This window comes from Epinephelus lanceolatus, chromosome 18, assembly GCF_041903045.1.
Source record: "Epinephelus lanceolatus isolate andai-2023 chromosome 18, ASM4190304v1, whole genome shotgun sequence".
NCBI classification, from domain to species: Eukaryota; Metazoa; Chordata; class Actinopteri; order Perciformes; family Serranidae; genus Epinephelus; species Epinephelus lanceolatus.
In genome coordinates this window covers 9790024-9816478 of record NC_135751.1, presented here as the reverse complement: position 1 = coordinate 9816478, position 26455 = coordinate 9790024, and the positions used below count along the sequence as shown (strand labels likewise).

Sequence of the window (26455 nt, the reverse complement as noted above, 5' to 3'; positions counted from 1 at the left end):
TCTTCAAAATAGCCACCCTTTGCTCTGATTACTGCTTTGCACACTCTTGGCATTCTCTCCATGAGCTTCAAGAGGTAGTCACCTGAAATGGTTTTCCAACAGTCTTGAAGGAGTTCCCAGAGGTGTTTAGCACTTGTTGGCCCCTTTGCCTTCACTCTGCGGTCCAGCTCACCCCAAACCATCTTGATTGGGTTCAGGTCCGGTGACTGTGGAGGCCAGGTCATCTGCCGCAGCACTCCATCACTCCTTCTTGGTCAAATAGCCCTTACACAGCCTGGAGGTGTGTTTGGGGTCATTGTCCTGTTGAAAAATAAATGATCGTCCAACTAAACGCAAACCGGATGGGATGGCATGTCGCCGCAGGATGCTGTGGTAGCCATGCTGGTTCAGTGTGCCTTCAATTTTGAATAAATCCCCAACAGTGTCACCAGCAAAACACCCCCACACCATCACACCTCCTCCTCCATGCTTCACAGTGGGAACCAGGCATGTGGAATCTGTCCGTTCACCTTTTCCGCGTCTCACAAAGACACGGCGGTTGGAACCAAAGATCTCAAATTTGGACTCATCAGACCAAAGCACAGATTTCCACTGGTCTAATGTCCATTCCTTGTGTTTCTTGGCCCAAACAAATCTCTTCTGCTTGTTGCCTCTCCTTAGCAGTGGTTTCCTAGCAGCTATTTGACCATGAAGGCCTGATTCGCGCAGTCTCCTCTTAACACTTGTTCTAGAGATGGGTCTGCTGCTAGAACTCTGTGTGGCATTCATCTGGTCTCTGATCCGAGCTGCTGTTAACTTGCCATTTCTGAGGCTGGTGACTCGGATGAACTTATCCTCAGAAGCAGATGTGACTCTTGGTCTTCCTTTCCTGGGTCGGTCCTCATGTGTGCCAGTTTGGTTGTAGCGCTTGATGGTTTTTGCGACTCCACTTGGGGACACATTTAAAGTTTTTGCAATTTTCCGGACTGACTGACCTTCATTTCTTAAAGTAATGATGGCCACTCGTTTTTCTTTAGTTAGCTGATTGGTTCTTGCCATAATATGAATTTTAACAGTTGTCCAATAGGGCTGTCGGCTGTGTATTAACCTGACTTCTGCACAACACAACTGATGGTCCCAACCCCATTGATAAAGCAAGAAATTCCACTAATTAACCCTGATAAGGCACACCTGTGAAGTGGAAACCATTTCAGGTGACTACCTCTTGAAGCTCATGGAGAGAATGCCAAGAGTGTGCAAAGCAGTAATCAGAGCAAAGGGTGGCTATTTTGAAGAAACTAGAATATAAAACATGTTTTCAGTTATTTCACCTTTTTTTGTTAAGTACATAACTCCACATGTGTTCATTCATAGTTTTGATGCCTTCAGTGAGAATCTACAATGTAAATAGTCATGAAAATAAAGAAAACGCATTGAATGAGAAGATGTGTCCAAACTTTTGGCCTGTACTGTATATATATATATATATATATATATAGCTACTCTCCAATGAAAATGACAGTGTTCAGATAGCTGATATGCTGTAATTAGCATTTAATTAAATGAATAGGCAAACAAATCTGATTGGTTCTTCCTCACTTGTCCTCTCATCAGTGGCGCGTGCACTCGTCTCGTGTTCCCTCTCCACCACCAGCAGATACAGTTAGAGAATTTATGGCAATAAGAAACTTAGGTGAGTCACTTATGCTTAAGGTTCAGTGATATCTCAAATAAACTTGGGTTAGGCTACGTTTTACTAGCTAACCTAGTTAGCTGTTAATATTTTACCAATAAATTTGCTAAAGGACTATTTTACAATCACAGACCAGGGTAAAACCTAGACTTTTAGGAGGAGATATAACTGCTGCTTTTTGTAGGTTATTATCCATATGCCAAATTAGCATAAAGAGTCAATGATTAATAGAAAAATAATTTATATTTTACAAGGTGTACACATGCCTATATAGCGAGCACCAATATGGTGCTACAATTGTCACGGTGTTTGGTGGCGAAGGGGTGAAACTGAATCCACATATGTCTGTGTTTAGCCCAGCCTGCATCAGTCAGGACTGTAGAGAGGGAAGAAGATATTCATCTTGACCGGACAAGAGGTCGATACGTCCCGGCTGCTGCCCGGTGTCCTGTCAGGAAAATGTCCCTGGAGAAGAAAAAAAGGAGAGCTGCGTCAAGCTAGATACAATTAGCCAAAGCCACAGTTAGGACCAGAAGCAGGGGAAATGTCCTTCAAAATAAAAGAGCAACACGTGTGTGCATACAGGAACAAAGGGTGGGTAAGGTTCATAAATACTCACCATAGACATGCAGAGATTGTAGTTTGTGAACAGAGTTTGGCTCATATCAGTTTCCATGACATGAATTAAATTGTTTAATTTGGACTAAGTTATAGAAAAATACAGATTATCCTTTTTGATGTTTCTGCTGATGGAAGTAGTTGCTTATGGTGGTCAGTGTGGGTCATAATTAGTGCTCAAACAATTTGACATAACAGAAAATTAGATCAACAACAATTCTGATAATTGATTAAACGTCCAAGTCTGTCACATATGAAGCAAAAATGTTTCCATTTTATGACATATGAGGATCTGAGAGCAAAATTTAAAACAAAAAGTATATTTTTTCTTTGAGTATTAATCTGACAAAATATATACATTAAATGGGTTAATTAAAAAATAAAAAAGACAATCAAGTTAAATTAATTAGTTCCTGCTCTAGTCGTCCTACTACAGTAATGTTATTTTTACATGTTTTAGTTGACTTAATTTCATTTTAAACATTTGTTTGTACAGAGAGGGGGTCTAGAACAGACTTGTGAGATTATTTATTTATTACTTAATAAAAACTGCATGGAACCACTTTGAAATACACTGCTAGTTCTTCAAGTTTATATGAACTGCTTTGGAGTTGCAACAAAAGATTCATTTCATTTTTAATAATGCTGCAGATTATTTTCTCAATTACTTGTTTGTTCTGTGAAATGTGGAAAAAATGACATTCACAGTTTCTCAGAGCCCATGGTGATGTCTTCAGTTTGCTTGCTGTATCTCACCAGCGGTCCAGAACTCAAAAGCTATTTAATTCACTGCCCTACATGACTAAGAAAAACTGCATATTTTTCACACTTGAGAAGCTGACACTAGAAAATGTTTTAATGGTTTTACTTGAAGTGACCAACAATTAGTGAATTATCAAAAAAAAAGTTGAAGAATTATTGACTAATCAGAATTAGAGAGAAGAACTATAAGAATTACTGAATAATTGTTCCAGTGTTGTAATCGATTGTACTTTTTGGGCCATCAAAAAGTTTATTTTCTTTTAATTTTTTTTGTATGGAAGCTGGTAGTGCACAAAAACATTGCACCCCATGATTAATAGCAGATTTATTTTGAATGTTGTGACAGGAAGTGTATATAATTCCCTGTAACTTGACAGTGATGGTGAGAGGAGAGCAGTGGTGACTGTGCACATCGGGGCTTAAATTAAAGAGGATGCATGGAGATCTCAGACAGCTGGCAGGATTATTCATCCCCTTGTTGCACAGCGTGTCCTGACTGCAGCCAGGTAAGTCCAACTGTCCATGGTGCTGATGTTTCTTTCAGCGTCCTCATGCTGCTCTGCAGTTTCTCATTCAGCCACCAGCTGTACTGCAGGTGCACCAGGTTACCTAAAGTCTATGTGAACTTCACTATCAGCAGGGATGCATCTGCATTGAGGTACAGAGGAATTCACTTGGTACATGCATGCATTCTTGAAACCATGCAAAGAGTATTTAATCAGTTTTAATTCTTGAAATTTAAATCTTGAATGTATTGATTGTCATTTTTTCATTCAGACATAGATAAAAGACAAACCAGACAAAGAGGGAGACCAAATGCTTTGAGGTGGGATTTTTATAATGACACAAAAAGTGGATTTTTGATAGAGATCATATGTCTTCTTATCTGTGTGTCTGTATCACATGCATCTGGAGCTGGAGCTCCTGAGGTTATCAGACAGATTTTAAGTCCTTGCTCAAGGACAAAACTGTGGAGTGAGCAGGGAGGGAGCTGAATCAATGCATAACATCTGTATGAGTCAAAAAACAGTCTGAGCAATGTCACTCACTGGTGTAGCTTCAAATATGTGTTTCTTTGCAGAGCACTGATGCTAATTTGTCCCTGCTGACTTATGTGTAAATATCATGCATTTTTAAACCAATCAATATAAAACGTCAGTTTCAGGTCTGCAGTTTGAAATGTTTTGATAAAAAAATGTTTTTATCAGTTTGAAAATCCTTCATTTATTGATTTTAAGTATCATATCAAATTAGTATGATATTATTATGTTGTGAATGTAGAGTTATGACAGATAACATTTATCACTTATATGTATGATGGAAGTGATAGATTGATAGCTTTATATTGTTCAAACTAATGAGAACTATGAGCAGGACATACATGATTCGAGATGTTTAATTTTGACCTTGTGAACAGCACGTGGCAGAACAATCTCACCACAGGGTCCATTTTGTAGCTGTTCTGCAGCATTTGTTTGTATCACAAGATCTTTCTCAGCATATTATATTTGCCCTGATGTAATAAAATTGCAGATTGCCAAGAAGTCAAGGAGCCAGAAGTTGAACAGGAAAGTTGATCAGCATAACAAAGTTTCTTTTAAGCCACCACAGACCACAACATGGAGAAGATACACTTGATTATTTTACATGGGGGAAAAAAAAATCCATCTCTGGACTTTTACCCAGCAGCCTGCTGTTTGTGTCCCATGTGAAACCAAAAGAAATCAAGTTATTTTTATAACAGATGCAATAAAAACAGAAGGACTGTCCTGATTGTAAACTGAAAGTTTCAGAAAGTGTTCAGAAATACATTCCAAGCTCAGCTCAGCTTTATTGCATCTATTTCATTCCCTGTCTTTGAAGAGCACCTGAGCGTTTTTTTGATGGTTTTGGCCCAGTGCAGCACTCACTTTTTTCTTTTTTTCTTTTTTCTTTTGATAACAATTGTATGTGTAGCATGCTACACCAGAGACATATGTCACGTGATGTTACATGAAGTTAGAAAAATATGTACTATTTAAAGCAAAACCATGATATGTTTTTTTCTAAACCTAATCATGTGCCGTTGTTGCCTAAACCTAAGGAAGTAAACCTAAAAATACTTGTTTTTTTGTTTTGTTACGAATGTTTTAATTTTTTTTAATTTTTTTTTTAAGGAAACAGAGCATGTAAGGAGGGTAAATTAACACGCCATCCTTTGGCATCCAAAACTGATGCAGGAGAGGTATCTAGCGCTTTATATTTTGATGTGTAGTGCCACTTACCAAGCATCAGTATTTGTCAAGTTGGAAATGAGAATGTGTTGGGAAAATAGAAAACTGTGGGACCTTTAACTGTGTGTCATTTTACATTAAAGGTCTCGTGTGTAGGATTCAGTGGCATCTAGTGGTAAGGTTGCAGATTGCAACCAAATGAAACTTGTGTGGAGAACTACAGTGGTTGACACAAAAACGCAAATGGCCCTATCTAGAGCCAGTGTTTGGTTTGTCCTTTCTGGGCTATTGTGCTACTCTGTATGTAGACATAAACAGCTCATTCTAAGGTCACAAAAATGCAACAGTTCTTAGTTTTAAACTAATGAAAACACAGCTATGAATATTATATTACATTTCTGCTAATAGATGACCCTTAATCCTAAACACTCTACCTTTAAGGTAAATCTCTGACCCAGTCCTTAAACAAATATTAACAAAAATGTTTAAACCCTAATTTTTGTAATTTTGCTGTTATTTGACAGAAATGTAAATTCAGCTTATTGTCACAAAGAAATAATTAGTCTGCTGATTATCTTCTCAAGTAGTCATTTTGTCTATAAAATATCAGAAAATAGAAAAACAAAATCCTCATAATAATTTCTAACAGCACAACAGATCATGTTTAAATAGTGTTATCTGAACAACAGTCTAAAACCCAAAGATATTAAGTATAATGTTATATGTGACAAAGAAAAGTGTCACATCTTTATAATTTGAGAAGAATCAGAGAACACTTGGGATATTTGTTGGAAAAATGACTGAAACAATTAATTAGACATCAGAATAGTTTATTTCACCAGTAGATGCCAACTCTCCCTCTGCCTCCTCTTTAAGGGCCCTTCTTCCTGAGCCAGCAGCATCATGGGAGGTTCCACCTCCTCCCTTGTTGACGACGCTGAGGGCGATGCTGCCCCTCGAGGTGCAGCTCTGCCCCCCTCCCCCATCATGGGATGTTTGAGGAGCAGCCAAAGCACCTCCATACCTCGGCAGCTTCCCAGACCCAGCAGGCACAGAGAGCGCAGGTAAGAGAAGAACAATGAGGGGAAACCTGTCGTCCCACCAGTCTTTGGGCCAATCCGTCAACTAGTTATGTGAAAAACAGTCTCAGTACAGTACAAAACTTACAATTTAGCAAACCATGGCGGTCATGAAGTAAAATTTAGGATACGATATTTGAGGGTTTCCCATAGGGATGGAAAGTGCTTCTTCTTCTAGAAGCTGTGATGATGTGATCAATCAGTTACTCACCTGTTGAGCTTCATGGCTGTTTAAACAATCTCCTCACTTATTAAATATGTGATCACTGTTGTGTAATGCGGTACCATTTCTCACTCCCCCCTAAGCTTATTAAACCTAATATTATATTGCCTAAACATTTCAAAAATTCCTCTGATGTTAATAAAGGCATTTCTTATTTCAGGGGTGTCACTCCCACTCTGCAAAAAAAGTTTTTGCTTCAGACAACTAAAGGTGTTTTCAGACAAAAAGAAAACTCTGCTTTCCTCTGTTATTTTCTTCCAGTCTCTCCTTCTATATGTTCAGCACATTTAAAAAGGCCTGGGATAAGTTGAAACATTTCAGCTCAAACAGACGCATCTTTGTGTCTATTTTCAGTGCCCCAGCGAATTTACGTTTAGTCCCATCTTTCAAGTGACTTTGTATTCCATTGTGCCGCCTAAAACTGTCAGTAAAACTTTGTCTGAACACAGTAGTACTTTAGTTTGCAAAGTTTCTTCAAAATCTTTTGTTTCTGTAAAAGTATTTGTGTGTGTGTGTGCACATAATCAGAGCTCAGCTTCCTGCACTTGAGGTAAGTTTTATGTGTAAACTCAGAACTTTCGCCTTCAGGTTCAGCTCTTTCATAACTGCAGACACACTATCTCATTCATCATTGCCAAATCGAAGTCTTTGTTGTCAGGCTCCCTCTTTCAAAGCTACTACAATATGAACAAAAGAAAAACATACAAGTAAAAATGAGAAAACAAGACATAAAACATGTAACTGTGCAGAAGTTTAAACATTGGAAAAAATAAAATAAAATATATTGTTGTAGTAGACTGGTTTACAGTGATAAAATAAAAATAAAAAGAATGCAATATAGACAGGCTAAAATAAATTTATATGAAAACTGTGGAGTGTGCAGGTACACAGGTAGAAGAGGCAGTATAAAGGTAAAGTGTACCAAACAGTGACGAGCTCAACGATTCAAGACTTCAGCTTGGAAAAAAGCTCAGAGCACTCTGGAGGTCACAGTCCATTTAAGCCTGATGTAACTACATTATCAGAAAAAAAGCAGAGTTGCAATTCTGAGGTTACCAAACCATGAATGCTCCACTTCATCGGCTGATATTCTGTCCCTGGAAATCACCAAGAGAGTTGGCAGTACACCAACACAACTTTTACTCAGCTGATACAACAGACTTGAGTAGGTCATATCAACAGTCCTGGAACTACAGACAGAAATAACTCTTATGCGTGAAAAAGCTCTTTTTAGATCCACTGAATGGTTTTAAACCACAAATTTATCCAAATAACTCAGTGAACATGTTTCTTGGCGCAGGACCCAGAGTCGTCTTCCTGATTAGAGTTGTGAAACAAATCAACACTGGTCTCTGTCAAATGTGATTCATATGTGAAATATAAACACAAGAAAAAAGAGGCTATTGATCTTCTCTGAGACAGTCTTGTTTGTTTGTTAACTCGCAGTGTAAAAATGAGTGATCATGGTGATTTATTAATGTTATTGCGCCACACATTGCACCTTAAATGTGATAGCTGGTGGATGTTTAATTTATATTCTACACTTGTGTGGACATCCCGGGCCTGGGAATGTGGTCATGAATTTTTCATGAATCGTTCAATATGAAGTAAACCTCAGGCTTCCTGAGTTTTGTTCAAATCTCTACTTATTAATTATTACTCTGCCTCTGTCTAATGTGCTGCGTACTGTATATTTTGCCCAGTGTAAGTCTCCTCTGCTGCCACACTGTCCCAACCTCCATCAGGCTTGGTCCTAGCAGGAGTCAAGTTACTCTCTGACAGGAAATGTAACGCGACCAGGGAAATCCCTGATGACTGAACTGTAGACGGTAGTCTGGAGAAGCTCTTCAGAGGGAATTTGGGTCTGCAGGCCACTTTACATTCAGTTCGATGCAAATGGACTAACAGTGACGTCTGAAAAAATGTTGATGACGTTTTACAAAGCAGGAGATTTTGAAGTATGATTTCAAGAAAATGTAAAATCATCTATTCCAGTGATTTAGTGAAGTGAGTCAGATATCAAAAACTTTAATTAGTAACCCTAGAGTTTTGGGCTTGAAGGGAGTGTGTGTGTGTGTGTGTGTGTGTGTGTGTGTGTTTGCTTGGCAAATTTAAAAGAATAAAGTAAAATTCCAGAATATTTTTTACTGTATTTGAGACGATTTGAAATGTTGAGGATTAGGTGAAGAAGCTCTTTATAAAATGTTAAAAAAATTTCTTCTTATGAAGAAAAAGTTCTTATTCTGATATATATGTGCATAATTAACATTGTGAATGAATAAATAATTAGTTACTTATTATTTTCAAATTGAGACTATAATAAGATGCTTTCATTGAGTGTGTGTCACAGGAACTAATGAAGGTACTCTGGGAATTTGCAGTGGAGTAAAATATCAATTCAGCTTGAAAATATTGTCAAATAAGAGTCATTTTTAGGTAGCACTGGAGGCATTATGTGAGTTTTTAAAAGCCACCCGTGCAGCAGCAAAGTATCTCTGCTTCATTCATTCTTCATGCTGCTTCATTCTGTTTAGAAGAAATAGCTGAGCTCTGCATCATAGGAACACCTGCATCTTAGCGACAGTTTGTACTGCAATAACCTGTCCAGGTTGGACTGTGCTGGAAGTTTCCGGCTTGATGCCAAAGCTACTTAAAGCACAGATAGAAAATGTGGGCCAGCCTCCACACAGATGTCCCACTGGCTCCTCCAGTCTAAATTTTTCCCTGGATGCCACAGCACAGATAATCTGGGTCTGTTTTACAACCTGATCACAATGATAACATAAATCTTAGATGTACAACAGTGTTTTTGAACCAAACTCAGTGTATCACAGGTGGTGAAATGCCTGGATTAACTCGCAAGGAAGGTAAGAAATCACAAATATTATAGAATCCATCCGTCTGTGGGTAACAGTTTATGTTGTTTCTGTAGAGCAGCTTCTTGTATCATTTCCATATTCATGCATTTTAATTTTCTCCTCCGAGACACCACAGGGTATAATGCACCCATTTATATTTGGATCTTTCCTCTCGTCTTCCCGGCTCTCTCTTCCTTCTCTCCCTTTGAGATTTTACGGTTACATGAAACCAGATTTCAGCTGAAAATTGTTGTGATATTTTCCACATATGACACATTCTATTGGCTGATACATGTAGAGGTTATTATATCAGTGAGTTTGACCACTGTCATGCCAAAGTCACAGAAAGACTACAATACTCCATTAATTAAGAAGAAAAACAGTTACAGCCAGTGTAAGAGAAGATGAAACTTTATTGATCACAGAGTGTAAATTCATGTTATAACAGCACATATGGGGAAAAGATATAAATAGAAGATAAGAAGATATACAGTATGATACCTTAGGACGAGGATATAACAGAGTTGTGCAAAAATGTGTGCAAAAGAAATCCAGTATGGCAACACCAGCAGCCATGATGTGTCAACTAAATATAAGATATGAGTTGTATCAGTGATTTATACAATATGTCAGCTCTACACAGTGATAGTACACTACAAAAAATACAATACACATACATGGAAAGAATATCATTATAAAGCATTTGATATGATAAACAGTGTAATTCTGAAGTTTCGTGTCTTCTCTCCAGTTTTTCTTCTGGTTCGATGCCCATGCAGAGGAGCCAGTGGGCTTGTGGCTGTTGCACTTTCCTCAACGCAGCTGCTGCTCCCCGCTGCTCCATCTGTGAAGCCCCTCGGCGAAGACCCGACACCCGATGGATGTGGCAGGGGACCAGCAGGGAGGACGGTTGCTGGTCCTGTCCACGCTGCACTCTGGCCAACCCCGCAGACACCCTAGCCTGCTCTTTGTGTGGCTACACGGGAGCACTGGACCGACCTCGGGGCTCGTCTGAGGACCAGCCACGCCCTCAGCGCTCCAGTAGCTGCTCTGGTCCCCTTAGGCCATCGTCTAATGAGCCGTGCAGGCAGCAAAATAAAAAACAGCCAGGAGATGCAGTAAAAAACAGCCTGGTTTGGGAGTGTTTGAGGTGCACTCTGCAGAACACCCCTACCTCCATGTCCTGCTCTGCTTGTGGCGGACCACGCAAGCTGTCTCTCCCCCAGATCCCTGCTGATGCCTTGCTCATGCCTGAAGATCAAGCAGGAGTACACCAACCAGAGCCTGCAGCAGGAGCGCTGTCCCTTTCCATATCAACTGGAGGAGAGTGTTTACCAGTGGAAGCTTCATATCCACAAACAAACTCTTCAGTGCTCAGTGTAGCATCTTCAGGTCATAATAATCCTCTTCCCTGCAGTCGCAGAGAAGTGCCACCTCCAGAAGGTTGCCTCAGTCAGACTCATAACATAAGTCCTTCTCCATCAACGCTAGCTGTTTCACAACTCTCTGCCCAACCAGAGCTCCTGCCTAGCAGACGCCTCAGCATCCTCAAGGAGGAAATGTCACCGCTGTCACCGGCACCAGATGCACCTGCATCGTTCCCACCATGCATAGTCCCTGTTAACAAGACAGAGGAGTGGTCATGTCCGGCCTGTACTCTCATTAACGAGGTAAAAGCCAAACACTGCCTGGCCTGCCACACGCCTCAGCTACACGCTGCACTGCTTAAACCAGCTCTGTCCCCAAAGAGGAAGGAGAGCATGCTGGTGGAGGCGCTGCGGCAGAGTGATGAAGGAGAGGCCAAGGAGTTGTGGGACAACATCATCAGCTTCTGCAAAGAGGTTTGTACACAACACGACTCAGGCTCGCTTAGACTATTAGCTTTCCAAGTGGAACCTTTAAAGTAGCAGTATACCTTAATTTAAACTGTTTCTTCACTGTGATGTTTCAGCTTCACTGTGCATAGTTTTCAAATTAATCTGGTGAAGGAGGAAAGTTTCTCTGAGCTCATGTTGTTTTTCTAAAAAGAGAAAAGGAGTGCATGTATTTAGTAGATGTATTTTCAATGAACATGTCTGGAGGTGCTCTTTAAATTAACAAGACACAAGATGATGGGGCTTTCAAGTCACTGTGACAGAAAACATAACTTGCTATGATAACAAGAAGTTATTCCAAAAGTATTGTCGTAGTCGTATCACACTGTATCAAGTTGTGTCACATATTTAGAGCAGGAGAATCCTCAACCCCTGACTCTCGCTCTTTTTAGTTTTTCTTTAATATTTATTTAACCAGGACATCCTCTCTTAGATTAAAAGTCTCTTTTTCAGCAGTACCCTGGACAAGATCGGCAACAACGAGTTACAAACAACACAAGACAAACATATGCCACAAAATTAGAATTAAACAGAAGCACAATGATAAAATCATGAATTACATTTCTAATACAATCATAGAAAAGGCACCTTAAAACCTTAATGCTGTGTAACACCATCAAGATAACTAACATCAGTCTAAAAATATGATAGTAATGGCACTTAAACATCAGGAGTCTAAACTCCTGGTCATATTTTTTATATTTGAATAAAGTCTGTTTCATTTTTTTCCTGCAACACGTTTGAGGTTCAGTTATTTCTGTAATTTGATTCCCTCTTCCCAGAACAACGTGACATTTGTGGATGACAGCTTCCCTCCTGGTCCAAAGTCTGTGGGCTTCCCAGTGGATGACAGTGTCCAGCATCGGGTTAGAAAGTGGCTTCGTCCTCAAGAAATCAACTGCTGCAACTTCAGAGACCGTGCAGTGAAGTGGTCTGTTTTCCGCACACTTCGCCCATCTGACATCCTGCAAGGACTTCTGGGTAACTGCTGGTGAGCCAACTCAACCCCACATTTACCACTGTATTCATGCATACCGCACTGCACATGGGTGAAGGGTAAAACAGATGTGGCCCAAATTAAAACAAGAAATTAAACTATTTATTGACTGTCAGTTGCTATTTTATTGCCTGAAATGCTCTACAAACATTTTGGAAATAAGAAAATTGCGATAAATCTGTCAAAGTACATACGTCCACACTCCACAATCAGTTATGAGCTATCCTGTGATGGTGAGATAGTAAGTGGAGGTAAAATGAATATTTTAAAAACACTGCAATCGTGGCTCCAAATGGGAAACTATTAGGAAGAGAAGTGCTGATCAGAGGAGAATATTTCCAGCAGCCCTGTTGAAACTGGAGTGAAGGACAATCAACTGAGCACAAGTGCTTATAGCTACTGAAGCAGTGTCAGTGGTCTCCACAGCACCTGATGAGGGTGCGAAAGAGTTAAAGTGCCAGTTCTAGTGCTACCCCTTCCTAAAGCATGGCTGTAACTGTCAACAGCAACTTAATGTTCTGATTAGGAATACATCTGCCTCCTGCACAAACTGTTAGTAGCTGAATAGAGTAGACCTACACAACTGTATTTTAACATCATAATGGGGGTACTGGGAGAGTCTTATATTTTCTGAGGTGGTACACAGTGTAAAAAGTTGGAGAATTTTTGAATTAGTCAATTGACTGAAAATGAATTGGCAACTATTTTGATAATTTAAATCATTTTTCATCTAAAAACCTTTCGTGGTTTCAGTTTCACTGATCTGAAGATCTGCTGCTTTCCCCTGTAATAATTGTAATGTATCGGTAATAATGTTGAGGTTCGGGCTGTTGGGATTTCTCACTGTTTTTTAGGAACGAATCAATTATTAAACTAATGAAAATAATCATTAATTAATAGTTCAAAATGAGCTCCGCTTCAACCAACTACAACAGTAAAATCCTTTTTTTACATTAATGCATGAGTCATAACAATGTTGATGATTTGATATGTAATAGTATAGTAAAGTATAACAGACACAAGGGATGTTTTTTAATACATTAAGTACATTTTCCTGATCATACATGATCATGCAGGACTTTTACTTGTTAGAGAGTGTTTTTACTGTATGGTATTAGTACTTTTACTGCAGTAAAGGATCAGAATACTGTCTCCACCACTGCTGGGTCCAGGTCAGTTATACCGTGTGTCTGAATGTTTTGGAGAACAGGTTCCTGAGTGCCTTGGCTGTTCTGGCTGAACGTCCCGAGCTGGTAGAGAAAGTGATGGTGACTCGCTCAATATGTGTAGAAGGAGCCTATCAGGTGCGTCTATGCAAAGATGGTTCGTGGACCACAGTGCTGGTGGACGACATGCTGCCGTGTGATGAGAACGGCCACCTCCTCTTCTCTCAGGTAAAATCTTCAACTCAAAACACTCAACTGTATGTTTAGGTGTCAGGCAGAAGTAAATATGTTAGCCACAAAACACACACAAAAAAGGACTTGGACTTGCAACAAAGTACAGAGTGAAATTTAAAAGTGAAAAAGTACGAGGAATTGGCCAAGTAGTGATTAATTTGAAAAAATTTGCTGCAACTGATATGCTTTTTTATATTTTAATTGTTTTAGCATTCCATTTTTTTAACTCAGCTGCCATATTGGAGGATGTTTTCAGATCCTAGAAGTACCACGGTATAAAAATACTTCATTACAAGTAAAAGTCCTGAATTGAAACTGTCATTCAAGTAAAAGTATGAGTACGTTTTATGAGCAAAATATACTTAAAGTAGCAAAAGTAAAGTAGTGCTCATTATGCATAAGGTCATCTTTCACAGTGTAAGTGTAGTAGAAGAAGAACTTTATTAGTTTTGTGTCACTGACAAAAAACTATCTCAGGGCCAAATTTACTGCAGTCAGTATTTCTTGTTTTTCAGTGATTGCATTATTGGGTGACGCTAATGCAAGTTTAACAACATATCTGTCCTCATGCTGTACATTTTCCTACTATGTCAGATTACCTAAATAAATCACAACACATCACTTGTTTGACTTTCAACATTACCCATACATCATTAACAGGATCCACATCCTTCTCTCTGCATAACAACATTGTACCAGTTGTCTGTCACATTTCCGTTTTGAGTTCTGTTTCTTTTTTATTTCATCATATGCAGGGCTGATTTTCCTCTGTTCATCACCATTTTTAAGCTGAAGTACAGGAGATAATTAATCCTTTTCTCCTTATGTTCCCTCTCCAGGCCCAGAGGAAGCAGCTTTGGGTGGCTCTGATTGAAAAAGCGCTGGCCAAGCTCCACGGCTCCTACTTTGCTTTGCAGGCAGGTCGTGCCATCGAAGGGCTCTCCACACTGACAGGGGCCCCCTGTGAGTCGCTGGCCCTCCAGGTCAGTGCCACCAACCCCAAGGAAGAACCCATTGACACAGACCTCATCTGGGCCAAAATGCTGAGCTCCAAAGAAGCAGGGTGAGTGTCAGGAAAAGTCTCTGAAAAGACTGTAGTAGTTTTTCATTTTGATCTGTTCAAAAATTTAATCCTAAACAGATTATCCTTTTTATGTGCTGCTAGTTTCCTGATGGGGGCATCTTGTGGAGGTGGTAACATGAAGGTAGATGACTCCGAGTATGAGTCCCTAGGTTTACGCCCACGACATGCTTACTCTGTCCTCGATGTGAGGGATGTAGACGGTCATAGGTGAGGAGTCAAGTCTGCTTTCCAATCATGAAAAAAACACAAACTTATTAAAGCCACCCTTCAGATAGCGATGCAACAGTCTGTTGTGTTTTTTTTAAGGTTACTGCAACTGAGGAACCCTTGGGGTCGCTTCTCCTGGACTGGACCCTGGGCGGACGACTGGCCAAACTGGCCTCCGCATGTAAAAAGGGAGCTGTGCGCCCAGCGAGCTGAGGACGGCCTGTTCTGGATGGACTTCTGGGATTTCATCAGGTAGATCAGGAGTTAAACTCTGTTTGATTTTGTATTCATTTTACAATCCCAGTTTAAGATGTGTCACATATTTTGCTTACTTAGAAAACAATAAAGCATTTATTCATTTTTTGAATAAGGAAAGATGTTAATGTGTTCACACGTGTCTTTGAGTGTGATTTTGACCCTGACAGGTACTTTGACTCAGTGGATATCTGTAAGATACATTCAGACTGGCAGGAGGTCAGAGCGCCGGGTGTTTTCCCCCGAGGAGCCGACGTCCCGGTGACGTTGGTGTCTGTTACAGTGCTGGAGAGAACAGCTATGGAATTGGCTTTATTCCAGCAGGGTAGCAGGTAAGACAGTGCTACATCTGACCTGCACCTTCACATAACTGTAATTACAGGTCTGAGATAGGTTCTGTCCAACACACTGGAGATAGTACATGCAGACAATAATTTGGTCAATTTGGACTACTTGTGTTTTCTCCTGGAAGTTGTTTGGAGATTGTTCAGAGTGAAGAGCTCGAGCTGAAAAAAGATTCAGTTATCTTCTCCTTTATTGTAACACACATTTAACAAAGCAATCTTCATTGTAAAGCTTTGTGTCAAGTCAATTTTATTAAATGGCACCAATTCACAATGCAAGTTATCTCATTATATTTTTCATAAAGAGCAGTCAAGACCATGTTTTTCACTTTACAGAGACCCAACTTTCCCACATTAGCAAGCAAGGTGACAGCGGGGAGGAAAAACTCCCGTTTAATGGGAAGAAACCTCAAGCAGAGCCAGGCTCTGGGTGCACCACCATCTGTCGCAACTGGTTGGGTTGAGAGAGAGACAGAGAGAGAGAGAGATGCACAGCAACAACATTAATAACAATAACAGCCATCCAAAAAAGGAAAGCACAAAAACTTTAGGGAAGATGTCAGATTAGAAAAGTGCATTAATGGAACATGAATGTGTGCAGATGGAGAGGAGGAGGAGAGAGGAGCTCAGTGTATCAAAGGAAGCAGTATAGGCCTATAGGAGCATAACCAAGAGATGGTTCAGGACTTACCTGAGCTAGCCCTAACTATAGGCATGATCTTAAACCAGTGGTGTCCTTTTTTTTTTTTTTATGGGAGCCAGATTAGATCATTTGAAAATACCTATAGGCCAGCTGCTTCTCGCAGCATATGCATTATTTAAGTTTTTTAAAAACACATAAAAATTTAATAAACACAACTTTACACTTCTTTCTTTCTTTCTTTGCTTGTTTACCATTTCTTTATGAAGACACACTAGTGCTGTCTGCATTGTGCTCACATGGTGCATGTCTTAAAAGTGTATGATAGTCCTGCCATCCTGAGCTGAAAGGAAAAAATGCAAAATGATCTTGCTTGATTAACCAATATTGTGCGGTGGGCAACATATGGTATGCTTTGAAAGACAAGCTGCAGGCTGTTTAAAATTTGTCTGCGGGGCCACAATTTGCCCCCATGCTGGACATGCCTGTCTTACGCTTAATCTTAAATGTGAAGAGAGTGTCTGCCTCCTGAGCCCGAACTGGGAGCTGGTTTCCCTGGAGAGGAGCTTGATAGCTGAAGACACTGGCTCCCATTCTACTTTTGGAGACTCTAGGAACTACAAGTAAGCTTGCATCCTGAGAGCACGCTGTTCTTGTGAGACAACAGAGTATAATGAGCTCAACAGGATATGATGGTGACTGACCTTCTGTACTTTCTATCTCAGTAAACAACCTTGTGTTCAGTCCTCCATTATGTCAGCCACAATGCAAATATATGAGGCAATAAAAGATTTAGATTAAGATGACTACAAACTGATCCATGTATAAACTAATCCTGTCTCCTTCTCCTGTGTCCTCAGGCGATGGGACACAGCAGAGAGCCACCTGTTGGATTTGTGTGTGTTGTTGTTTCGGGTCTCCTATGACAGCTCAGGTACCCCGACGTTGGGTCGTCTCCTGGCTCACAGCCGGCGCTCAGTGAGAAAGTTTGTAGGCTGTGATGTCATGCTGGAGCCAGGAGAATATGCTGTGCTCTGCTGCGCTTTCAACCACTGGCACAGCATCGGCACAGAGGGGACAAGTAAGAGCACCATCATCAGGCTGTTTTTCAAAAACTATTTCAACTTCTTAAAAATGAAATTATTTCTTTTTTGAAAGAGAAAAATATGCACATTACTTGACAACAGAGTTTATTACGCATCATACAAAAAGTAGCTTTGGAGGCAAAGGCAGGAAAAATAAAATTGAAAAAAAAAAGTGATATAATAGAGAAACTTAAACTAACTGCTGAGCAAAAGGCGCCTGAACTAAACTCGCCACCAACAATTTGCAAATCAAGATTAAAGCAACACAATGGAGTTTTTGAGCCCTCAAAATATATATATTCAAGATCCTTGTGATCATCAACTCACAATAGGTTGGATGACACCTCTGTCATTGCTTGAGAGCGTCTGTTTCACTTGCACTGGCACTATGCAGTTTTGGGGTTCGGGTAGGAACCAGGACACAAAAAAGACTATAAAATTTGGCTGCTTTACGGCATTCGTCACATCCCCCTCCTCTCTTTAGAGTAGCGTAGCCGAACCGAGGTGAACGAAGTTAGACGTGGTTGTTGAAGCGACAAACAAAAGGCCTGGCTTTCACACGCTTGCGAGAGCTGAAAGAGGAGGGATGCCTGACCGATGGTGACCTGGCGCTGTTACTGCTGTTACCCTCTACTTAGGAGACTCACTGTCTGCAGGTCGGCTGCCTCAGGTACATTTTAAGATAAAGTGTTAGCCTACATACAGACAGCTTTCATTTTAGTTTGTCTTTAACACTTTGCTGTTAGCACCGCGAGCGCAATGTTCTTGTGTCGACTGCGATCGTAAATCATAATAGCGGTGAATGAGAGACTGCGGACAGAGAAGATTGAAATACGGCTTTCTACATGCTGATCACATGTATTGATAAAGTATTGGCTTGGCTGGCAGAGGTTTTATCACACTTACTTAAAGTAACAAGTGCAGTTCTCGTCAACTAGAGTAATCTTGAAGTTATATTCCCTTCATCTGCACCGCAGCCTCTCTGCTGTTGTCTGACCTCACTCTGCTGAGTTTGTGTGTGTGTGTGTGTGTGTGTGTGTGTGTTTGTGGGGGTGTGTGTGCACGCTGTAACCCTAACCTTAACCCTGACATGCAGAGAGCAACGCATATTTGAGTTTCGAAAATGAATAAATAAATAATCAGCCTAATCATGTACAAAATGCTATATCACTACTTTACCTGTTCTGAAGACATGATGATAGCGCATTACATGACCAGCTTCAGGAAGTTCACCGGTATCGTTGGCTTGTCAACAAACGCATGCGCAGAAAGATTTTTGCGACAGTTGTAACAGACAATACCGTTTTTCGTCTGTGGGGGGACCCCGTGAGGTAAAAAGCGCAATCCTCCATTGTGTTGCTTTAATGTAACTGTCTCAATGGCCTAGCTAGCAAAGTTAACATATTAATAGTAATCAATATTTGTAAGAGCCATTTACTCATATGTTTGCCTTTGTGTTTATCTTTGGTGTAATACACTCCTTGTATACTGAGTCAACAGTCACTACCTCATTCTGGGTCATACATAGCGTATTACTTCAGATAAATTTTCATTCTGAAGTTTTTAAGTAGGATTAAAAAAGAGAAATTTTTACTCTTATCTCTCACTTTAGTCCAAAATTTTAGCAGGTTGATAATCAATCCCAAAGCTAAAATGGATTTGCAATACATAATTTAGATCTGTTAATAAGCCACTGTTGCATCTTTACAGCGAGCTGCAGTCGATCAGAGGTGCCTGGTTACATGCTGGCAGTCTACAGCTCCAGACTGGTCATGGTGGAGCACGTAACCGCTTCCAACACCACCATTGCCGACGCCATCATCCAGCTGACAGAAACTAAGGGAGAGAGACATGAGGTAATGCTGCATTCTCTCAGTCCTTGTCATTGCTCATTGGGTCAGTGGTAAATCCATATTTAAAATGCAGTCCTGAATTAAAGTCTTCCACTTCTTAAGCTAAATATACTCCTTAAAACCCTCTTGGATCAGCTGGAAAATGCATCATCACAAAGCTGAATACAGGGCTGTTTTTCTGACACCATGAAAAGTGGTGTCACAGGACAGCCACACTACGAACATATGATGATCTTATAGAATATGATGCATTGCTGTTGATTAAACTACCAAACAGTACATAAAGGAGTTAAAATTAGAATAACCTTAAACATCTAAGGCAGTAAAATGCAACACATTAATGCTGAAGTAATATTAATCCATCATATAATTAATTAATTAACACATCATATACGTATACAGTACAGGCCAAAAGTTTGGACACACCTTCTCATTCAATGCGTTTTCTTTATTTTCATGACTATTTACATTGTAGATTCTCACTGAAGGCATCAAAACTATGAATGAACACATGTGGAGTTATGTACTTAACAAAAAAAGGTGAAATAACTGAAAACATGTTTTATATTCTAGTTTCTTCAAAATAGCCACCCTTTGCTCTGATTACTGCTTTGCACACTCTTGGCATTCTCTCCATGAGCTTCAAGAGGTAGTCACCTGAAATGGTTTTCCAACAGTCTTGAAGGAGTTCCCAGAGGTGTTTTGCACTTGTTGGCCCCTTTGCCTTCACTCTGCGGTCCAGCTCACCCCAAACCATCTGGATTGGGTTCAGGTCCGGTGACTGTGGAGGCCAGGTCATCTGCCGCAGCACTCCATCACTCTCCTTCTTGGTCAAATAGCCCTCACACAGCCTGGAGGTGTGTTTGGGGTCATTGTCCTGTTGAAAAATAAATGATCGTCCAACTAAACGCAAACCGGATGGGATGGCATGTCGCTGCAGGATGCTGTGGTAGCCATGCTGGTTCAGTGTGCCTTCAATTTTGAATAAATCCCCAACAGTGTCACCAGCAAAACACCCCCACACCATCACACCTCCTCCTCCATGCTTCACAGTGGGAACCAGGCATGTGGAATCCATCCGTTCACCTTTTCTGCGTCTCACAAAGACACGGCGGTTGGAACCAAAGATCTCAAATTTGGACTCATCAGACCAAAGCACAGATTTCCACTGGTCTAATGTCCATTCCTTGTGTTTCTTGGCCCAAACAAATCTCTTCTGCTTGTTGCCTCTCCTTAGCAGTGGTTTCCTAGCAGCTATTTGACCATGAAGGCCTGATTCGCGCAGTCTCCTCTTAACACTTGTTCTAGAGATGGGTCTGCTGCTAGAACTCTGTGTGGCATTCATCTGGTCTCTGATCTGAGCTGCTGTTAACTTGCCATTTCTGAGGCTGGTGACTTGGATGAACTTATCCTCAGAAGCAGAGGTGACTCTTGGTCTTCCTTTCCTGGGTCGGTCCTCATGTGTGCCAGTTTGGTTGTAGCGCTTGATGGTTTTTGCGACTCCACTTGGGGACACATTTAAAGTTTTTGCAATTTTCCGGACTGATTGACCTTCATTTCTTAAAGTAATGATGGCCACTCGTTTTTCTTTAGTTAGCTGATTGGTTCTTGCCATAATATGAATTTTAACAGTTGTCCAATAGGGCTGTCGGCTGTGTATTAACCTGACTTCTGCACAACACAACTGATGGTCCCAACCCCATTGATAAAGCAAGAAATTCCACTAATTAACCCTGATAAGGCACACCTGTGAAGTGGAAACCATTTCAGGTGACTACCTCTTGAAGCTCATGGAGAGAATGCCAAGAGTGTGCAAAGCAGTAATCAGAGCAAAGGGTGGCTATTTTGAAGAAACTAGAATATAAAACATGTTTTCAGTTATTTCACCTTTTTTTGTTAAGTACATAACTCCACATGTGTTCATTCATAGTTTTGATGCCTTCAGTGAGAATCTACAATGTAAATAGTCATGAAAATAAAGAAAACGCATTGAATGAGAAGGTGTGTCCAAACTTTTGGCCTGTACTGTATATATCTATAATAGTAAAATACAGACCGGGAACATTTCACTGCACAATGAGTATTTTTATTGTAAGAACTTAAAGTACTTTCACTTGAGTACGGTTTTAGTTCTAATAGTGGAGTATTTTCACAGCGTAGTGTTAATACTTTGACTGAAGTATAGAATCTGAATACTTCCTTCACCACAGGGTCGAGAGGGGATGACCTGTTATTACCTGACACACGGCTGGGCGGGGCTTATCGTCATGGTGGAAAACAGACACCCAAGACATCACCTCCACGTGTCGTGTGACTGTAGCGACAGCTTCAACGTGGTGTCGACACGCAGCAGCCTCAAAACCATCGACAGCATTCCTCCTCTGCACAGGTTCACTGATGACAAATGATTAGTTGTTTAAGACACATATAAGGACAAGCTTATAGCCCTTTTTATGCAGAAAATGCACTTTAGGGCCGCTACGAAGTCCGTTCTTTATGCTACCTTTGCATTTTTACACAGAACCAACTGTAAAAATGTAAAGACACATATCAATGGGAACAGACATCTACACAACACTGGCATTGCTGAAGCAAAAGAGACATAACAGGCATGACATGTTACACAACAGCCTCTGTCTCTAGTGTGACATGTAACCGCAGTGCTTTATAAACAATAACTATGGCATAACATGCAATATCAATCAATTACCATCCCTGTCATATGGCGGCTGATCTCATTCTCTGCTTGGGGGGTAAGGAGCTCCTAGACCTCATTGTTTTCATTGTATTTGCGGACATCTTTGGCCGCTGTTCTTCTTTTTTGAGTTAGCTGCTAACTGCTATCAGCTGCTTTTTAAAAAAAAATCTCCCAGCGGTGGGTTGCACACATAACACTTCATCAAAACATCAACGCCTGTCCCCAGCCAGCAATGCCACGTGGGGCCCATATGGGGTCATCATGGGCGGCAAATGTGGCCCCCATCACCCAGGATCCACATGGGGGCCAACCGTGGATGCCCGGATGGGCTTTAAGTGTAAGGGTCTTATGTGGGTCCTAACTGGGTCCCATCCTGCCAGCTGTACCTTTTATGCAGGCGCTGTTTCAGCACTGTTACTATCTCCACTGCTGGCTTAAAGGTGAGACAACTCTGTCCCCCCGTTCAGCGATTGTACCATTTATACAGAGTAGTGAGGCAGCATAACAGAGTGAAGTCCTGCCTTGAAAAGGCAGTGTAAAATGGGCTTATGTTTGTCTGTTTTGTTTTATTATAAACCAAAACTGTGGGTAATGTAATGTAATGACTCATTCAAAAGAATAGGTAGAGACTATCAATATTTTTTTTGGGTGTTTAATCAAAAACGAATCCCTCATGAAAATAAGGATTCGTTGTGCCCCTCAAGTCGGCAAGAATTTAGTAATGATTATTTATGCAAATATGATTTACTGTGGTGAAATAATTTGGATGCAGCACAAAGAACTAGAAGCGCAAGAACAGAATTGGTTTCCAAAAGAACTTACTGATGCAAAATTTCTTCCTCAGCCAAACATCCATTTGAACAAAAAAGCAGATTGATGAAAGAAGATGTTAGGGGTTAAATCACTGGATTATTCACATTCCTTGGGAGCAGATTTCACCACACAGAAAATTTCTCCAGTTCTTTTTGATGAGTTGAGAGATCTGAGATGAGACATGAAATATGTCCATGATGTAGAGTTTGAATAACAAATCCACAAATTAAGGGATTTAAGATGCCAAAAATACACAGAGGCGGGGTTTTACAACTCTGAGAAGCTACATTTTACTTGCGACAATCATGACGTAAAGACTATGTGTAGAAACACTGTGTTCATGTGACACAGCAATCCATTAGCAGTGTGTGTTTGCATGTCTTTCATTAGCCACAGTTCTCTGAAGAGTAGAAATAGAAATAAGAATGAAATAAAAGGTGCCATAATAACATGAAACATATTTTCCATTTAATGCAAAATGCTCTGTAGAAGTTCCCAGACTGCAGCGATGAAGTAATTCAATCTTATACTTTAGTAAAAGAAATGCCACAGAGTATACATTGTTACAAGTAAAAAAAAGTAAAATTCCTGCAAACATAGTACTACTTAAGTAACATTAGTAAAGTACAAAAGTATAAGCACCAAAATACACATGAAATACCAAAAGTGAAAGTACTCATTATGCAGAATGGCCCATTTCAGAGAAATGTTTATTTTTTGGATTATAATTATTTATACATTACTGGGTTCATCACTTAAATGATGCAGCTGGTAAAAGCTCATTTTATATACTGCTCGGTATGACCTTAACCTATATTAATATCATATATTGGTTGATTATATTATTATATTATTATTATATAATAATATATAATTTTATATATCATATTAATAATCTGAAGCTGCAAAATAACTATTAAACTGCAGTAAAAAAACTACATTTCCCTCTGACATGTACTGTATCAGAGATTGCATAAAATGGAAATACTCAAATAAAGTACAAGTAGCTTAAAGTTGTTCTCAGTCAGATAAGATTTTTTTATGCTCATATTGAACTTCTGAGTGTTTGTCAGTTGAATGTGGATGTGAGCGAAGCTTTATTTCTCTCACAGACAGGTGCTCGTGGTTTTGTCTCAGCTGGAGGGAAACGCCGGGTTCTCCATCACACACAGGCTGGCTCATCGTAAGGCTGTCCAGGCTTCTCTGGGCAACTGGAGTCCCTCAAAGGCAACACACAGTCCTGCTCTGAGCCCGGAGACAGCAGGTCTGCATCAGCCTCGACCTCTCTGACTGCTGACTGGGAAGATGAGTCAGGGGAACTGTTGAGAAGTCACAGAGTACACACTAGACATGAGGTCTCAACACTGAGGCAGCTTCTTTAAAGGAACAGTCCAACACTTTAGAAGTTGTGCTTGTTTGTCATTTGACTGTTGATGGAAAACAGGCAAGTCTCCCATAAATGTTGGACTGTTGTGCAAAGAGACCATCATGTTTAGTGAGCAGGCACATGGTGCCATTTCACCTCTGCGTACATTTTTAACTCAGAGCTGCTCAGAAACAGAAATAATCTCACTGTTTGAATTCACTCTCAATGGGCAGGACAAAACAGCCATGAAGCTTTTTAGTTTACTTAGGTTACATAGTAAAGACAATAGAGAGGTAATACAATATGCCACAGTGTCATTTCTGATTCACTGTCAAAACACTTTGATATTTCTTTGGTTTAAATAGTAAGCCATTATAAAAATGGTTTCATTGCATTCTGTGGTGGCTCAAAAGTGTTGATCATTCATTCATAAAAATAACAATATTTCTCTTTTATTTCCTCACTTTTGGTAACAGAAATTCAAGCATCAGTTTATTAAATAAATTAAATATACATTTTGCCTGCAAAGAACATAAACACGGATAATATTTGTCAAAGTTGTTCTCTAAAGTACTGGTACTGTATATGTCCATTAATCAGCAAATTGAACTCAGTTATACTGAAGGTAAACAACAATTTTTTACTTATTGACAGAACGAAATTGAATATTGCATTTTCCATCCAAAGTCATAGAACCGTGCCACACATCAGAATTTTCCACATGTACATTCTTTAGGTACTTAGCTCATATATTATTTGTCTAACTTGAAACATGTTCTGCTTCACTATTTGAGTTGCCAGTACTTTGAATCTGATCTTAGAGTTCTTATTTATCCCTTCTTAGGCATGTACATTTTCCAAAAAAATCTTGTTTTTTAAACTTCAAATATCTTTTTTTTCTTGCATTATTTTCCTTACAGGCTCAAGTGCAAAACGCATTAAGAAAATCCCCAAATCTCCTCACTGAAAAAAAAAAAATTCTATATATTTTTTAAACCAACAGATCACTACCTTACTGAAACTAAAATGGAAAATAGGGATAAATCAGAATGCATAAACACCATCCTCATTAAGATTAGAGGCAAACAATCTCTGAACACATCAGCTAATAATGACGATAAAACCCCTGGGAATGAGGGCCATATTTTTGGGCTGATCTGGTGTAGCTAGCAGATATCCGGGCTGAGATTTCCTCTTCTGTGTATTGGTCATTTCGGCTAATGTCTATAAGCAGATATCTGCATATGAATGCAGCTAATTTTTTTTAAGATGATAAAAAGGTAACTAATTGTCAGACAATAGCTGGTGGGTTTCAAGATTGCACTCTGCCTCCACACAAACTATTTATCTGCCATTCAAACATGACTTGTTCAATACTACTCGGACTACAAACGAAATCCAGACACTTGCAATACCAAAATCTTGTCCAGTCGCCTACCAAACCTGCATACATATGCAGATATCTGCTTATAGAGTTAAGATGCAAAGCCATTACCAAAGTACAAAACACCTGAGTTGACTAGTTGACTATTATTGGCCTAGACAACACAACATTAGAAAAATATATCTAGTTTACAGGCCAGCTGGTTCATTCTCTCCTCTGTGTTGACTGTTAATATTGTACTTTGTAATTCTGTTTGTGAGAAACACTGAAAGCCCAGCGTTTAATAATGGTGTGCTGGTTCACAGATCCAGTAAGATCTCTACCAGAGACTTCATCAGTATAGATAGGCCTACATGACATTGATGCCACTGCTTGTACTAAAATGTCTTTGTTTGTATATTTGGCTGAAGTAACCCTGTCTATCAAAAAGTGAGATTATTTCTATCTTCAGATCAGCTCTTCCTCCAACGAAACAGAAGTTGCACATTCCTCCACAAACACATTTAGTACAGATCTTGTTAGTGAACACATGATGCACTTTATATTTCACAGACATATTTCAGATCACAGGCTGGTCTTCAGGTCCAAACTGTCTTAATTGCACTGGTGGTAGATGAGTAGAAGTTATTAACTTTAGTTAGTTGTGTCTGAACTGGCTGCCAAGGATATTCACAGTAATAACAAACATGGTGTTTATTCTCCTCGGTATTTCTCAGTCTTAATACCTAATGTAGGATGGTTAAATAAGGGTATAGGGTTGAGGCTGGCTGTGTGAAAGCATTAGCACTTTATGAACTTTAAACTATGCTGGATTCTCGTGTTTTAAACTTGCACAGTGGGGACAAGTATTCTGTGCTTATTAATCCAAAACATCGTTATTGGTAGAGACATAAACGTATAAACTATGCAAATGTTTGAAAGCTGTTATGATGCTTTGTCATTAAAAACATGAATAGCTCTTTATCTTTGGCTTATCTCTTATATTTTGGGGGGTGTAATGTATTTTATTGTGTCATATTTATTTTTTTCC

General features: G+C 39.8%; 1 protein-coding gene across 1 annotated transcript; it reads left to right on the top strand.

Annotated features, from left to right (window-relative positions):
* The first annotated feature begins 3427 nt into the window (after window positions 1-3427).
* On the top strand, window positions 3428-26388 carry LOC117267927 (calpain-15-like). Its single transcript, XM_033643998.2, has 13 exons — window positions 3428-3558; window positions 6142-6329; window positions 10177-11266; window positions 12082-12290; window positions 13507-13690; window positions 14536-14759; window positions 14862-14987; window positions 15087-15239; window positions 15413-15574; window positions 17087-17307; window positions 19022-19167; window positions 21375-21553; window positions 23788-26388. Exons 2-13 carry the CDS (start codon window positions 6169-6171, stop codon window positions 23963-23965), a joined length of 3033 nt encoding a protein of 1010 aa, XP_033499889.1. The 5' UTR covers window positions 3428-3558; window positions 6142-6168; the 3' UTR covers window positions 23966-26388.
* The last annotated feature ends 67 nt before the right edge of the window (window positions 26389-26455 follow it).